At 44.4% G+C, this 16803-nt stretch overlaps 2 protein-coding genes and 1 pseudogene across 2 annotated transcripts; 2 read left to right on the forward strand and 1 right to left on the reverse strand.

Moving 5' to 3' along the window:
- Positions 1 to 377: 377 nt before the first annotated feature.
- On the forward strand, positions 378 to 9986 carry LOC120027404 (protein naked cuticle homolog 2-like). The gene is made up of 8 exons (XM_038972327.1): positions 378 to 593; positions 705 to 731; positions 830 to 915; positions 7708 to 7768; positions 8021 to 8115; positions 8378 to 8473; positions 8589 to 8868; positions 9016 to 9986. The coding sequence occupies exons 1-8, from the start codon at positions 569 to 571 to the stop codon at positions 9507 to 9509; spliced, it is 1164 nt and encodes a 387-aa protein (XP_038828255.1). The 5' UTR covers positions 378 to 568; the 3' UTR covers positions 9510 to 9986.
- Positions 9987 to 11162: 1176 nt separating this feature from the next.
- Positions 11163 to 13965, forward strand: LOC120027075 (annotated as a pseudogene).
- A 673-nt stretch (positions 13966 to 14638) lies between these two features.
- Positions 14639 to 16719, reverse strand: LOC120027033 (cytochrome b-c1 complex subunit 7-like). The gene is made up of 4 exons (XM_038971879.1): positions 16675 to 16719; positions 15901 to 15969; positions 15600 to 15766; positions 14639 to 14842 (listed from the first exon to the last, which is right to left on the reverse strand). Exons 1-4 carry the CDS (start codon positions 16691 to 16693, stop codon positions 14765 to 14767), a joined length of 333 nt encoding a protein of 110 aa, XP_038827807.1. The 5' UTR covers positions 16694 to 16719; the 3' UTR covers positions 14639 to 14764.
- Positions 16720 to 16803: the final 84 nt, after the last annotated feature.

Below are 16803 nucleotides of genomic sequence, written 5' to 3' on the forward strand. Positions count from 1 at the left end.
CTAGCGGTGGTGCGCGCTAATAGCGTTTCAATTGGTGACGTCACTCGCTTTGAGACCTTGAAGTAGTGGTTCCTCTTGCTTTGCAAGGGCCGTGGCTTTTGTGGAGCGATGGGTAACGATGCTTCGTGGGTGACTATTGTTGATGTGTGCAGAGGGACCCTGGTTCGCGCGCGGGTCTTGGCGAGGGAACGGACTAAAGTTAAACTGTTACACACGCGTTAAATTATGTCACTGTGAGCTAATTTGTTTTATGCGCTCAATAAAAATGTAGAAAATACTTTCCCCTAATGGCCAGCAGGGTGTGCTGTACCCTCTGTATATTGATTATTCGTTTCTTTTCCATAATAAACTCCGCAAGTTCTCTCTGTCCAACATACTTGTGTGCACTTTCACGACGCTTCGGTCCTCTTGTCTAGCTCAACCCTATAATAACTTGATGGCAAAATCGACATATCGGTGCATACAGGATACAACTGTCTTTGTTGTTATCAATGGGAGATGATGAAGACGTCTTGATCAATGCGCAAATAGATGAAAGTTCAAGGCACGAGAGGAAATATAAAAAAATATGGGCAAACTCCAATCAAAACATGGTAAGACTTAGTATTTCGTTTCAGGGGCTACAATATATCTCTTAATAACCTAAATGTAACAATCTTTTCTTTCTCTCTTTTATGTTTCCATTCCATGCATAATTTGGATAGCCTGTAAACGCAGAGAAAATCCTGAAGGTAAGAATCACCTTTAGGAAAGTCTCAAATGTATGTCTCTCAAACATAGTGTTATGCAGGATATAGACTTCATTTTTTTATTTGTTTGTTTCTTCCAGGTGGTAGTTTTGCTGCCAATGTGCTCACCTGTCAGAGAGAGCTGGAATGTACGGATCTCCACACCCACAAAATCAGATTCAAGCAGGTATTGTACAACGCATTTTCCAGACATATTGAAATATGACTAACATTTCATCTGTTTGCAGATTTTCAGTGAAAGAGAAAGAGTCATCACACAGTCACTAGCCATATTTGGGGCGGCAGGTAGCCTAGAGATTAGAGTGTTGGGCCAGTAACTGAAAGATTGCCAAATCGAATCCCAGAGCTGACAAAGTAAAAATCTGTTGTTCTGCCCCTGAACAAGGCAGTTAACCCACTGTTCCTAGGCCGACATTGTAAATAAGAATTAGTTCTTAACTGACTTGTCTAGTTAAATAAAAAATAAAAATACCCTGCTGCCAAATCCTTCTCACACCTAAATCCCCATAGGCCTACTTCTCTAGGACAGTTCTTTAGTTTGTCAATGCTAACAGTCAGTTGTTTACCAAACTCTAGTTTGTATTTTGCATCCTGGGGGGTTAGCATCCTTCTCTGGACCATGTTCATGATGCATCTGCTTCTGGCTCTTTCTGGCCCAGAAAGGCCTGTAAATGGAAAGCAACGCAGACACATGTGTGTCATTAGAGTTGAGAGGCTTGAACTTGGATAATGACGCTAACAAGAACCAGAATGGTGGAGTCCTGTGAAAGGGTAGCTGAATGGAACACAGCCGTCCAGAGTGGAAGAGCTTAGAATCCTAATGAAAAGATGAAGGCAGTGTATCACACATCGCTTCTTATCTAAGACAAAGGTAAGCAAATTGACAATTCTCTATTGAATACATGGTGTTGTATTCATCAATCTTTATACAGACATCACAGCCAAACTATGTACCATCTGGGTAAACAACAAATAACATTTTGAATTGCTGCCTTCTCAGTCTTGTTTACATCCTGATTCATCCATCGATAGAGGATTGACACTGTCAGTCACCACTTCATGCTCACATTGAGTCCACACTGGTGTTCGCACTAGGGTTCACTGACTCTGAATCACATGTGCATGATGTCTCAGCCAGGTCTGCTCCTCCCAGTCCCAACCAAGGCAAAGCAACCACAGGATGATAGAACAGTATAAGCACACAGCCAAGCCAGGGACATGAAAGGTGTTTGTAGAGGGGCTTTCCCCCCCCTGCTCCTTCCTTTGCTCTCTGTGAGAGGAGGCTGTCATGTCTGTGTGAAATGCATATGGCCGCTGTCCAGAACAGCAGGGTCTTTCATTACCGCCACACTGAAACCCCACATCTGGTGCTGGCAGGGGGAGACAAGGTCTGGTAGGCGGAGTGTCTGGTTGTGGGTGGAACACCTTCACATGTAGGCTTAGTACTGTTAATGAGATGGTCACATTTGGGAAGATGTAGCATAGTGAGAGTACAACATCTTGATGCTCATAACTCTTCTTTGACTCTTAACTGTGTGGCCACTCACCGCCTCACTCACATATTTTGAATGTCTTCTTTTCTCTCTCGTAATCATCTTTCAACACTTGGAAAGACCTGTTGGAGCCATTTTGAATGCCTGCTGTAGTGTCATTTTGAACTCATGGTGGGGAGGAGGTGTTAATGAAGTGTTGGTCCATGTTGCTGTCTCTCTGGAGCCTGTTATTAGGAAAGAAAGGCTGAGCCTGCCAGGTTTCTGTAATGAGACCCAGGTCCTCCATGTCTTTTTAATGGCAGTTCAGTTGTTCCTGTGATTCTGTATTCCAGCTCCACCATTAGCGGCTTCATGGCACAACCGCAAATGTAACTGTCAGCAGGGGGCCTGTCTAGCTACAGTTTGTAGTGTACTGGTATACTCTATGTTATTTGCCTGGGCACTTCATGTGTGTGTCTGGCTGTCTAAGATTATGTTCATTGTTTGTCCTCTTTTCAGTAATGAAGCTTGATTATAGTGTCAACTTTGATGCCTTCATTGGGGTGTCCAGGCTGTAGCGGTCACACGTCCTGGATCACTTGTGTCAACATCCTGCAGCCTCAGGTCATAGACCCAGTGAGACACCAAAGCTCTCCGTCACCCACCCTGTTCACCGTTAGTCCTGCAGTGAGACACCAAAGCTCTCCGTCACCCACCCTGTTCACCGTTAGTCCTGCAGTGAGACACCAAAGCTGTCCGTCACCCACCCTGTTCACCGTTAGTCCTGCAGTGAGACACCAAAGCTCTCCGTCACCCACCCTGTTCACCGTTAGTCCTGCAGTGAGACACCAAAGCTCTCCGTCACCCACCCTGTTCACCGTTAGTCCTGCAGTGAGACACCAAAGCTCTCCGTCACCCACCCTGTTCACCGTTAGTCCTGCAGTGAGACACCAAAGCTCTCCGTCACCCACCCTGTTCACCGTTAGTCCTGCAGTGAGACACCAAAGCTCTCCGTCACCCACCCTGTTCACCGTTAGTCCTGCAGTGAGACACCAAAACTCTCCGTCACCCACCCTGTTCACCGTTAGTCCTGCAGTGAGACACCAAAGCTCTCCGTCACCCACCCTGTTCACTGTTAGTCCTGGAAGAATCCCTCTTTCTTCCAGCTTCTCATCTTCTGGCTGCTCAACTTCAAAGAGTGGAGCAAAATCCTGAATTAATGTGTGCTTTCATTTCCGTAAAGATAATTCTGTGGTGAATCTACTCAGTGTGAGTATTTTTTTAAATCCCATTTCGATATCTGTAACACGACCTTATTTCCATCAGGATGTTAAACAATTTCAGACTTGTAGAACAATTAACCTCAATATTGACATACTGTTTCTGTTTAATTACAATGACTCAGGGTGGAGTGTTGACAATATCACCTGATGCAATAACAAAGTCACTTTTCATTAATAAACCTGTTTATCCAAGGCAGGTTTGGATCATGTACAGCTCAGTCAAGTGAGCCAGAGAGTTTGTAAAATGTACAAACACTAAGTGTAAAAAAAGTTGTCTGATGAAATGCAACCAACCATATCAGAATCGGATTGCAGTTTGCATCACTGTCTCTGTATGGATTTGTATTTGGAACGACAGTGTTGGTTAAACTGGGCCAGTCATTCTCTTGGGTTTGGAGAAGGAATCTTCCTTCTAGTCCTCCTCTTATTGTTTCCACCAAGGTGTTTCTGTTCTGTTTGTTGTACCAGAGGTTTCTGTTTATTATTCTACTGTTCAGACTCTGGACTGTGATTATATTTGGGCTGAAATCACCTCCCAGAACATTCCAGCTCTAAGCCAGGGAAACTGATTTTCCCAAACACAGATTGGATTGTTCAGGTGGCTGGCTCTCCCTTTCATGTTTGGTTACCCACCTTGTTTGTTGGGCTGTAGCTCAGACAGAGGATGAGAGAGAAAGAGAGAGAGACAGATAAAGACAGAGAGAGAAAGAGACCATGGTCATATCATTAGGTGGTAAGAACCCTTGGACATCTCTACCCACAATGATCTGAAAATGTCCCACTGCTTTCCGCCCTCATGGCCTGCAGAACTGATTGGCCAGTTGGAGAGAGGCCCAGTTCTATAGCTAGATACTCGTATAGACTCTGGCTCCAGCGTTTCCTCACCCAACCACAGCTCAACATCCAAATCCCTCCCTCAGTTCCCCTCCTCCAGAAATCACTCACATCTGGTTTCTGTGAGCAAGGCCAGACCTCTGAAAATGAGAACTTCTTAATGGTTATTCTCTGACTTAACGTTAACTATTGCCTGAGCCTGAAAACAACCCCAACCCCCTTTACATTCTTTGAATATCAACTTGTATACCAACTTCAAGAGACTTATCTTCCTATTATGTATATAACAGAAGCTGCTTCACATAAACTCCTGCGATGAAGCAACCATCCTTCCCCATACATCCCCACCCCCATACGATCAACCACCTATCCAGGTATTGGTTGACAGGAAGAGAGATGATCAACCACCTATCCAGGTATTGGTTAACAGGAAGAGAGATGATCAACCACCTATCCAGGTATTGGTTGGCAGGAGAGAGATTGTTAAAACAAAGCTCTGTACTGTTCTCTTCTCTTCTCAGGGCTCTGCGTTTGACTCTAACTAAAGGCGGGTGGGAGAGAGGGGGGGCTACAAGACAGGATGCAAAGCTTGGTGACACCCAGTTGAGTGCAGGAAAAGGCCCCCGCTCCTCTCCCCTCTCGGTCGGTAACCCGACCCCAGATGAAAGGGCCCGTAGCAGGCAGAGCGTGGCGGTCGATGGCAGAGGTTTGGCTGGTATGCTGGTTGAAGCCATCAGCAGTCAGGGTTATCTGTCAGCATGGTCCTCTCAGACTCCACAGGCTCTTTGTTACTCATCTGCATCTGTCAGAGCTGTGGGCGGCTGGCTGCTGGGAATGTCTGTGGTGGAGACAGTTAGACGCACAGATCTAATGTTTTGGTGCTTTCACTGTCCTTTTTTGAAGGGATGGTTTCTGACTTGTTGCAACAGAGGGTTGGATATCATATGCTCAGATCTGGATTGGTCTTGATAGCACATGCAATATGCTCAACACCGTTCAAGGGAACACCTAGTTTCAAAGTGTGGGTACTCACCAAGCAACAACTACCCAGTGGATTTAGTTGAAGTTAACATCCGCCTTGAGCCCATAGGCATTATAAATAGGTTGTAGTCTCAGCAGGTTTTTGAACATAGTAAATGTATAGACTGTGTGTTATTGTTTCCATATGGGACGCTCAGTTGTACACATATATGGGAACTCTGTAGGTGATATTACTTTAATACCAAGAGTGACTTAATGCATTTACTTTTACTGGATATAGTGATGTCACAGCTGGCATGGTCATGGCATGAGCATGACTGCCTTCTTTTACAGTAAATGGACCCTTATAGGTTCTATTTTTCTCCAGTGCTTTATTCCCTCTCTGAGAACAGAATAAAATAGAACAGATTATAATTTTTTTTACCCTTATTTTACCAGGTAAGTTGACTGAGAACACATTCTCATTTACAGTAAAGACCTGGGGAATAGTTACAGGGGAGAGGAATGAGCCTATTGGAAGCTGGGGATGATTAGGTGGCCATGATGGTATGAAGGTCAGATTGGGAATTTAGCCAGGACACCAGGGTTAACACCCCTACTCTTACGATAAGCACCATTGGATCTTTAGTGACCACAGAGAGTCAGGACACCCATTTAACATCCTGTCCAAAAGACAGCACACTACACAGGGCAACATCCCCAATCACTGCCCTGGCAGTGGAGGTGTATTAATACCCATAAAACCTAGTGGTCAAACAGGGAAATGGTTCTAATCGTTTTTCCACCAGTCATTTTTCCCATCCGGAATTTTAGAAAAACTTAAAATAAGGGCTGTGTTTCGTGTAGGCTTACCCTTGCGTGATGTTTTGATAACCATGTAAATCTCTCTCGAACAAGGTGACTTTTATAAATATATTCAGCTCTACGCTCAGATTCAAAAATGCTAATTAGCATCAAAGTAGATTTCATGCAAAACTACAAATCCCTGCAAGTTCCTGCACGTCATCTCTAGCTGACACCTTTGCTAACAGGTATTGTGTCAATATAAAACTTGCACAAGACAGTTCACAGAATTCTTCATTTAAAGAAATTGGGCCAGTTTATTAATTACTCAATTCAGCTAACATTAGATAGTTAATCCAGAGATTCTTACCTTTGCCTCGATTCGGCAGTCTTGTCCAGATCATCATGGCATTTGTAGTTCTTTATCATAGCCACATTAGCTGCTAATTAGCATTTCATTTTTTGGGGGTAAATACAGGTGAATTTATTGATAAAAGTCACCTTGTCCTAGAGAGATTTACATGGTTATCAAAACGTCACACCAGAGTAAGCCTACAGGAAATACAGCCCTTATTTTAAATGTTTCTAAAATCCCCTATTGGGAAAATGAATGGTGGAAAAACAATTGGGACCATTTCCTTGTTTCACCACTAGGCTTTATGGGTATTATGACTCATGCTGTGGTACTATATTGGGGAAAAATGTTTAGATCAGAGGAAAGAGTGCCTCCTACTGGCCTTCCAATACCACTACCAGTAGCATCTTGTCTCCCATCCAGGGACTAACCTTTCTTAGCTTCAGTGGCAAGCCAGCAGTGCGATGCAGGGTGGTATGCTGCTGGAAGTGGAATAGACATTTGTCTTCTGCTTCTTGGATATTAGATTATGAGGTAGATTTGAGCTAATGTCAGTCATTTTTGGACTCTGATATCAGAAGTAGCTCTTCAAATGTTAGGAAAACAGACCCTGGCAGATTTTATCTCTCAGGAAGGTCAGATGAGAAACGAGACACAGACAGAGAAGGTCAGTCATCTGTCTGTGGCTCCTGTGTTCAGGGTAGTGACGTCTTGACCTTCTGTTCCCCACTCGGTCCCATGTGACAAGGTTCCGGGGTTCTCCGCTGACCCTCAGTACATCAACTGTAGAACACACTCTGTCCCAGTGAGCGGAGAAGATCCGGGGACAGATTAGAAGTACAGCTTTCATCCCAAAGGGGAAATTAATTACTACTGGTCCTGTGCATGTGACAAATAAAATTTGATTTGCTAGCTATTTGTATATCGAATTAGCGTTCTATTATGTGTGTGCGTGGATTTAGAGCTGTGTCTGCATTACATCTGAATAGTTATAGAACACATATGGCTTTATTGAATTTATCGGAAGTTGAGGTGAACTTGAAAACATCAGCTGGGAGCTGGTTCTCACAGTATTATTTACCCAGCTGATGACAAACAATAGGCCCCCAGATGATCAAAGATTTCCTGCTCTCACATCATTTAAACTTTCTTGTCTTTCTCCTTCTCCCTATCTCTACCCCCCCCCCCTCTTCTGTGACTTTCTCTCCTAATTCTCACTTGGTCTATCGCTCCTCTCCCTCTTTTTCCAGGAGTTGTGCAGAAGGCAAGTGAAGGATGAGCAGTCCCTGAACGATAAGAGCCCCCTACAGGGTGAGTAGAAAAAAGACGGCTCAGTGGATCAGGCTGATCACATTACTGTTGCACTGATTCTAGTCTAGCATGCATCATTAACTTAACATCTTAGACTTACTCAATGATTGACCTGTTTGATTCGGTATGGTTCATATCTTAACCAAAGAATTCCCCTTGCTTGTCGGGGAAACCTGGGATACTGTGTGTGTATTATCGTCTGTAAACAGCAAACACAAAGGCTAATGAGAATATACTTTGTTTGTTTTACAGTGGTACTGCCATCAGAGAAAGGAGGGGAGAAGGAGAGAGAGAGCTACATCCACGTTCCATTCAGACAGCCCAAGAAGAGGAACAGCCATGTCGATGTGAGTGGCTTTTGGTCTTTTACTGTCCTGTACACTACAACTACAAAAGGATTTGATCTATAGAATCTCTACAGAGTATGGCAGTGATTTGTTTGATGACCATAATATGGTACCTGTTGTGTTTGGTCCTCTGTAGCTCAATAAGTAGAGCATGGAACGTCAATTCTAGGCTAGTGGGTTCAATTCCTGGGATCACTTGTACGTAAAATGTAAGCACGCATAAAAGGGTCTGCATAATGGTGACAATTATTCATGGTTACAGGACACAGAGTGCAATGTGGTGTTGGAGGATGACACTCGACAGGAGTGGATCTTCACACTGTATCACTTTGACAACAGTGGTAAAGTCACCAAGGAGGTACGGTAGCTTCACACAGCTACAACAAGCAAATTTTGCGCATTATGAGTTTTCTCTTAAGATTAAGTCAACCCTGCAGCCTTACTAATGATGTGTGTGTGTCTGTGTGTTACAGGATATGTCCAGTCTCTTGCAGTCCATCTATGAGGTGGTTGAAGTGTCGGCCAAGCAGCCTTCATGTAACAGCACAGCCCTGAAGGTCAAACTGGTGGTGGCCCCCTCCAGCAGCTCTGGCCGGGGCTCTAGAACAGGGGACAGAATGGAGGAAGTCCAGCAGGAGGAGGCAGGGAGCCCAGAGAGGACTTTTCACTGTGCGGATGAAAACACAGAACGCAGGAACCACTACTTAGACCTAGCTGGGATAGAGAACTATTCCTCCATGTTTGACGATGCAGGTAGGTACATAATGACCATTTATTTTCAGCACTTTTGAGGCACAGATCATTAAAGTCAACATGGTTTTTACTGAAAATACACCAAAGATGAATGACATTCAACAAAGAGAAATGACAGCATAACATGATGTTCTCCATCCTCTGCAGACGCCCCCTCTCAGGTTCCCAGACCGGAGGCCCGCTCAGACCAGCAGCGCCGCTCAGTGGTGGTGGGGGAGAAATGCGGCCCTACAGAGTCCAGAGGCAGGGGCCTTTCCTTCCTCAGGTCTCTCAGGGGCCAAGCCAAGGCAGTGGGGGGAGACAGAGGAGGGGGAGACAGAGGAGGTGGGGATAAATCAAGCAAGCTCCATGGCCAACACCCCTCCATATGGTGCCACCCCTCTCAGCCACACTCCCAGCCCCAACTCCCCTTACAGCACAGCCAGAGCAAGAGGCTTCGCTCCAGGGCCAGAGGGGCTGGGTCCCCCTCCAGAACCCTACTCAACGTGCAGCAGCCTGGTTCTCAAGCTCAGTCAGGGGGAGAAAGTGTGGTGCTGTCCAGCCTGCCTGCCTCCTCTGGGGGCTTGATCCCCCTGGTTCAGAGGCATGAACACCACCACCACCATGAGCACCACCACCATCACCACCACCCCCCAGCATGACTGCAGTCTGCACTCCACTCAGGGATACAAAGACTGAGAGACACACCTCCCTGTGGTTTAGCCTATAGCTAGGGCCCTGAGTGGTTCCTGGTCAGATCAGGTGGGCCTAAATATAGTATAGGGCTGTGGGACACCATCACTCTCCATACTAAGGAATAATAGCAACTTTGTACAAAAATGAGCTTATGTGCCTTGTATTGATGACTGAGTTTCATGTTGAATGTGTCATGTTGAATATGCTACTCACCTTTCGAAGCCCTCTAGACTGAAGTTTCTTCTCAGGTTTCTATAGATTACCACTTTCATTTAATATAATGATTTAAACAGTTACATCTACATATGAGAGTATATGCAATATGTTTTGTATTCTCTGTATTTTGATGTATGAAAGCATGATACACTTTGCTTGTGATCATTGTAGTTTGTCAATTGAAAAAAGTCACAATCTAATGAAGGCTGACGCTTTCAGATTTGGGAAGAAGAAAAATGTAAAACAATTTGTAAGAAGTAATAAAGTGATACACTTTGTTTACGTCATGTGGAAGCTGTCAAATGTAAAATGTGTTCTCTCTTATGGCAAAACATTCCGTGCTAAGGCTCTATGAATATTTAGGAAAATACACTGAACAAAAATGTAAACGCAACATGCAACAATTTCAAAGATTTTACTGAGTTACAGTTCATATAAGGAAATCAGTCCATTTAAATAAATTGATTAGGCTATAATCTATGGATTTCAAATGACTGGGAATACAGATATGCATCTGTTGGTCACAGATACCTTAAATATAAAAGGTAGGGGGGTGAATCAGAAAATCATTCAGTATCTGGTGTGACCACACGTGGTCTGCGGTTGTAAGACCGGTTGTAAGTACTGCCAAATTCTCTAAAACGACATTGGAGGCAGCTTATGGTAGAGTTCTCTGGCAACAGCTCTGGTAGACATTCCTGCAGTCAACTTGCCAATTGGATCTCTCTCAAAACTTGAGACATATGTTGTGTGACAAAACTGCACATTTTTTATGGAACCTTTATTTAACTAGGCAAGTCAGTTAAGAACAAATTCTTATTTACAATGACAGCCTACCCCAGCCAAACCCTAACCCGGACGGCCCTGGGCCAATTGTGCGCCGCCCTATGGGACTATGGGAATCACAGCCGGTTGTGATACAGCCTGGAATCGAACCAGGGTCTGTGGTGACAGCTCTAGCACTGAGATGCAGGGCCTTTTAGAGTGGCCTTTGATTGTCCCCAGCACAAGGTGCACCTGTGAAATGATCATGCTGTTTAATCAGCTTCTGGATATGCCACACCTGTCAGGTGAATTATGAGTTACCTTGGCAAAGGAGAAATGTTCACTAACAGGAATTTAAACACATTTTTACACAACATTGTAGAGGAAGAAGCTTTTTGTGCATATGGAACATTTCTGGGATCTTTTATTTCAACTCATGAAACATGGGACCAACACTTTTATATTTTTGTTCAGTATATTTACAACACTCTGGGTGTTCCAGAGTACTCTCATCAAATGCATAATGTTTTCATAACCAGTCATGTTAGGCTAGTACATTATGATATCTGATCCGCCACTGCTTTGGTCTTGATTAACATCTAAGCCTTCAGTAAATCTATCATTTCAGTGTGGGCATGATGCCAATGTTACCCTGTACAACGTACATGCTATGTTTGTCTACATTGCTTTACTGTTATTGTTGTCACTAGCGTCTATATATAGCTTTCTTGCATAAACAGGTCTTTTCAATGTTGGTGGTATGGAGGGAGATTGGACCTAATTTTGTAAGCAGTAGGAAAAGGTTGTTTCTGCTCTGCCCCTTGGTGAAAGATGCAAATAGATAACCCATTCGAGAGGCGAAGGGAATGAGACGGCTGTTTCTAAAAAATAGCCCTCCTACTCACCTAACTCACGCGCCATGCCTCTCTTTCGCCACGCGATACCACAGCAAACGAGGTTCAGACAGATATACAGTACTAGCAAAGACAAAGAATCAACAGACAGAGAGACAGTCGGGGAGAGAGCAACAACACAAACACATCCAGTCACAAGGGCTGATTGGTTGATCCTAACACTTCAAGACCCAGACCTCGAGGACAGAACAGAGAAGAGAGAGCCACGAAGAGCCTGACGTTTCTTGCTGCCGAGGGCTTCGCTTAGAGTGACCCGAGCGCCATGGAGAACCTCAGCTGTTTGTTGTTCAATCTCTACCCGCTCCTCTTCAATGCCTGCTACCTGCACGAGAAGGCCTTCCTCCTCCACGACCTGGTCCAAATCTGCCTCTGCACGAGCTTAACCTGCAAAGGCTCCTGGGGAGGACGGTAGACTGCCAGGAGGATCTCCTGCACCTGCCGGCAGTGCCTAGATGGCTCTGTTGACTGGGCTGAAAGTAGGCTAACTGTGTGTTCTGGTGTTGTGTTTAGAGGCGCAATCTGTCACTGGTCAAAAATGCTGCTTGTGAACTGAGGCACAGGATCTTGGACAATGTGACACGTTTTTTGTTTTGCTTCAAGTCTCAATGTGTTTGTAGTTACTTGAGTTGCCACTGGGGCAATACAAGGTCACAATGTCACCTTACATCATATAAGGGCCTATAACTTTGATTTGTAAGACAAATTCCCATTTGATGGCAATAAACAGTTATGTTCTATCTCTATCTGTTCCATCTCCAGTCCTGCGTGCTGCGGCCAACCGAGACCCTCCGTATGGTGGACCTGACTGGGCTGAAGAACACAGAGTACCATACCTGCGCCTGTGGATCCACTCTGGCTCGGTGGGCCCGCACCTGCATGTGCTACGAAGTCATGGTGGCCATCCAGGCGGGCGACGCTGCACCCTCAGCCCTCGAGACCGAGGTGGACGTGCGCCTGAACGGCTTTGTCACCGGGCGGAACTACAAGGTGGTGGCCCAGGCCTTCCTGCTACTCCGTCACTGCCCCTTGAAGCTGCGCTTCGTCAGGTCCTGAGCCAACTCCCTGGTCCTGAAACAGCTGTTCTATGTGCTGCGTGTGGCCCAACCGGAGGCCATGAGGAGACTACAAATGGTCCATAATGTTCACCAGGAGGCCCCGCACCTGGAGTTTCTGTTGTCCCGGATAGAATTCCCCCAGCTGCAGTCCCTGATGCTGCCCGAGGTGATGGACATGCGAAGGTTGTGGGCTCGGATGAAGATGACCTGCTTGCGACCATTGGCGATCTGCTGAGCTGGCTGACTGAGCTGACAGAGCTCTACATGGGCTTCTGCACCTTCATCAGACACCTGCGAAGACTGCTAAGGTTAGAGGCTCACCTCTGTGTGGGGAGAGTGTGTGTGTGTGTGCATGGGTAGAAGGTATTGATGTCTACTGTATATATAGCTTTGGGGATGTCTATTCAAGCTGATGCATTTCCACTGTGTAATATCATAGCATGGGGGCTGCAGTTCGCAGTACTCAGTTTCCGGTACTCAGTTTGCACTCAGTTGCATTTTGTTTTTGTTGCTTGGCTGTGGGGGAGAATGTAGACAGCTGCCTGCTGCTAAATCTGCAGGTTGGCCAGAAACCAGGGAACACTTAATGGTTGATATTGTTGGCTTCCCAAATCGCACCCTATTTCCTATATAGTGTACTACTTTTGACCAGAAAACTTTTGGACCCTGGTAGAAAGTAGTGCACTTAAAAGTGAATAGGGTGTCATTTACAGCTGACTTTGAAATAGCACTGAGGTCATGGCCCAAAACAACAAGCAGACACCTGCACTGTCCATTAATTAGGCATGCATTGTAAAGATTTCATATTGGCTTAGTTTTTTGTCAAGCTTGCGTGAAGTGAGGCGCACACCCAGACACACATTGCAAGCATGCACAAGTGATATAGCAAAATTGTGAAAATTGAATACAATACATTTGTGACTCTTTGGCCTTGTTCAGAGCCCCCTGACCACCCCACTGAAATGCCTGGAGCTGGCCAACTGTAACCTGAACTGTGTGGACATGGCCTATCTGGCCAACAGCCTGCAAAGTGAGAACCTGGTCAGTCTGGACATAATGGTCACGACGTGTGCGGCCTCTTCCCCGCCACACTCCACAGCCTCACCCTGGAGGATGAACACATGGACATCCTGAAGATACTGGGCAACCCTCTGAGTGCCACGGCCCTTCGCCGCCTCTTCTCGACTCTGGCCGCCGGGTTCCCAGCCCTGAGGTATTTGGAGCTGCCAGTGCCCCGGGACTGCTAACCTGAGGATGTCACCTACCCCTTGGATGAGACGGTCCTGCTGCAGTACAACAGGGAGATGTTCCAGGCGGTCAACTGATGGGGATCCTTCAGGGGGTGGGGAACGTGGAAGTAGTCACCCCCGTTGGGCGCTTATGACGCAGCTATCAATTAGACCAGTAAGGAACTGGGGGTGTCCATGGTGAAATCCTTCAACAGCGTCATTGGAAACTTTGATACCATTTAGATCGTGGACAACAGGAGATCCAGAGGTAGATTGAAGTTCAGGTAGAATACCATACCAGAGGGTGGGAAAGAGAGGTTTGATAGATCAAGGGTGTGTGCAATACAAAGGGTTCATCTTTCTCAATCGTCTATTGTGGCTTGCAACATTTCATTTCCACTTATCCAAAGACGTCTAAGAAATTAGTGCAAATAAAAAGGAGACAACTTTAGCGTATTGGGATGCTTAAGGCCTTGAAAAACTTTGTTTTATATCCACCCATATGTACTGATTCATAAGTACTTGCAACAGATTTTGACAAATGTATTGCTCCATTATCACAAGATTTTTTTAAACATGCAACTGCCTTTCGATTATAGTTTAGTCAATTGTTATTTCCGCCTTCCATTCATGAATGGCAGAGTAATGCATTCTATATACATTTGAGAATAGTACTACTTGTATACCAAACATGTATTTACATGTACTGTATATATATATATATTCTGGTTTAGATGTTTCCTTGTATATTATGAAAATGGAATGAAAATTCAATTTTACAAAAGTGTAAAATGTGGGATTAAAGTGGATTCATTATAAATAAACATTACTGTGGTGATCAACATCCTGGTTCACATCTTAACCCAAAAGCTATTTTACCAATCTTGCAATGCTTCTTAAACTCTCCACACTTGTACATCTTTTCCCAAAATTTATATTTTTATTAAGCAGTCTTCCCACAGGGTACACTTTATTTTAAATATTACAGAGGACAACCATTCACCAGACCAAACAGAAGGAACATCAGCCCTCCACGTCCATCTCATTTCTTCGACCACTCCTCAACCTCTTTCCTCTCACGGATGACCTCTTTCAGGTAAGGCTCCAGGTAATGTACGTCCTGCAGAAAAAAGGTCAAACAAAAACAAAACATTAGTTCTGTCAACTTTCTTCCACCAACTCTACCTGATGTGGTTTTTAGTATGTCATTTTTCAACATTAAACAGCTTTATAGGCATCTCCCAACTCAACTATTGCCCAATTCCAATCCAACCTTTAGTCTCTACTCCTACTTGCTTCATAATCTAATAGTTAAATCAATTCTCCTACTTGCTTCATTGATTCTTCAATTAGTTTAGCACTATCAATATAGTAACAATATCTCCACCTTAGCCTCAGAGGCTAGACTTTGCCCTTCATTCCAAAGTTACACTATAACCCTCAACTCTGAACCTCGAAGCCAGTTCCACAGCGTTTAATTGTTCCCCTCTAATCAGGGACTGATTCAGACCTGGGACACCAGGTGGGTGCAATTAGCAATTAATTTTCAGGTAGAACAGAACTCCAGGAGTTGATTACCTCTTTACTATAGCATCAACTGCTATGAAACTTTGGACATATCTTCCATTTCTCCAGTGGCAGCGCTAAGCCATTTCTGTACAAACTAATGTGTGAGACTATATGCACTGTACCTCAGTTCAATATTATTTGAATGATTTCAAATACTTTAGCGTTTGCATTAGCCTGCCTGGAGTGCCAGATGAGTGGAGTTTGCAGTTTTAGGACCATTTTATTAGTCCATTAAACCAGGCAAGGTTGATCAAACACAAAGTACTTGAAATGATTTCAAATGACATTTGAGCCCAGGTCTGCTGTACCTCCTCATATTGAGTCCGCTGTTCCTTGGGGAGAACCGCCTGCTTCATGGAGAGGTCCAGGGCTCTCTTGAGCCTGAACATCCTGTCGTTGTACACTTTCTCTGGGAGACGCCGCAGGGCCTCTTTCACGTCGCTATCCTCATGGATTGTGTCATCACGCATCAGACCTGGAACCAAAAATATCCACAAGGCGAGATCTAACTGAAGATTCTAGATGTTTAAGACTGAGTACATTAATTAGTCTTAAGACTCAGAGATGGCCCCAAATAGAATAAAAAACATTAAGACTCCCAAGAGTTACCAATTTTGTTGAATCCAGCAGCATTGTAGTACCATTTACGAAAGCTGACCAGGAGTCTGCCTGTAGTTGCTGTGGGGGATACCAGAAGAGTAATTTGTATGTCAAGATTATTCACTAAAACAGCTTAAAATCCAGTTGCAATCACTGTAGCACAAAAGCAACGAGACACCCAATAATGTTATCCATGAATCTAAAAAGACACGAGTGGATCCACTAGAAATGAGTGAATTATAGAAGTAGGGACTGGAGGGAGGATTTGACAGTAGTATTATTTGGGCGACCTTAGAAGTGCACTCAAAATGCAAATATTACATTTGTGCTGGTTAAGTGGATAGATTGCTAGTAAGTCACATGACCTACATATTACTAACTAGGTGGGGACTGCTAACGTTAGATGCTGTTAGATAATCAAGTTGCACTGGCGTGGCGTTTGAAGGTTGATCAGACCATAGAAGATTATTATAACTGTTATAGTACTGTTTTACCTAACCATTAGCCAACTGGCATACATTTAATTTAAAAGCGCAATATGTCACTGGCACAAACCAGATTTCCATAATTTGCCATAGCTAGCTAACAACATACTTCTTGCCTTTCGCGGGGACACAGAGGACGCCAGAAAGTCCTTAAAAACATTGATTTGAACACACCAAAACACTCCGCATCGTATTGGTGTTTTCACAAATCAATATCCCCTATACTCAACAATATCTGCAATGTATCATCTCGATTTACGGGTAAAGAAATGCTTAAAAGACGGGTGGTTGTATTTACCTGGTGCCCTCGACGCCATGTTGTTCTGTCTAAAAAAAGTTTGAGTGGAATTGTGGGTAAAATGACGTCCTGAGAAATAGGTCATCCGCGTTTGCGCAACTTTGCACAAAATGTAAGAATTTAATTATC

Source organism: Salvelinus namaycush, chromosome 32 (genome assembly GCF_016432855.1).
Source record: "Salvelinus namaycush isolate Seneca chromosome 32, SaNama_1.0, whole genome shotgun sequence".
Taxonomy (NCBI): Eukaryota; Metazoa; Chordata; class Actinopteri; order Salmoniformes; family Salmonidae; genus Salvelinus; species Salvelinus namaycush.

Excerpts from the sequence above, each read along its gene's own strand:
- LOC120027404 (XM_038972327.1), top strand. The coding sequence starts at position 569 with ATGGGCAAACTCCAATCAAAACATG. Across the intron at positions 8,116-8,377 it reads AGAGGAACAGCCATGTCGAT|GACACAGAGTGCAATGTGGT; the intron begins GTGAGTGGCTTT and ends TCATGGTTACAG. Across the intron at positions 8,474-8,588 it reads GTGGTAAAGTCACCAAGGAG|GATATGTCCAGTCTCTTGCA; the intron begins GTACGGTAGCTT and ends TGTGTGTTACAG.
- LOC120027033 (XM_038971879.1), bottom strand. Across the intron at positions 15,767-15,900 it reads TGCTGGATTCAACAAAATTG|GTCTGATGCGTGATGACACA; the intron begins GTAACTCTTGGG and ends TTTTGGTTCCAG. Across the intron at positions 14,843-15,599 it reads AGCGGACTCAATATGAGGAG|GACGTACATTACCTGGAGCC; the intron begins GTACAGCAGACC and ends TTTTTTCTGCAG.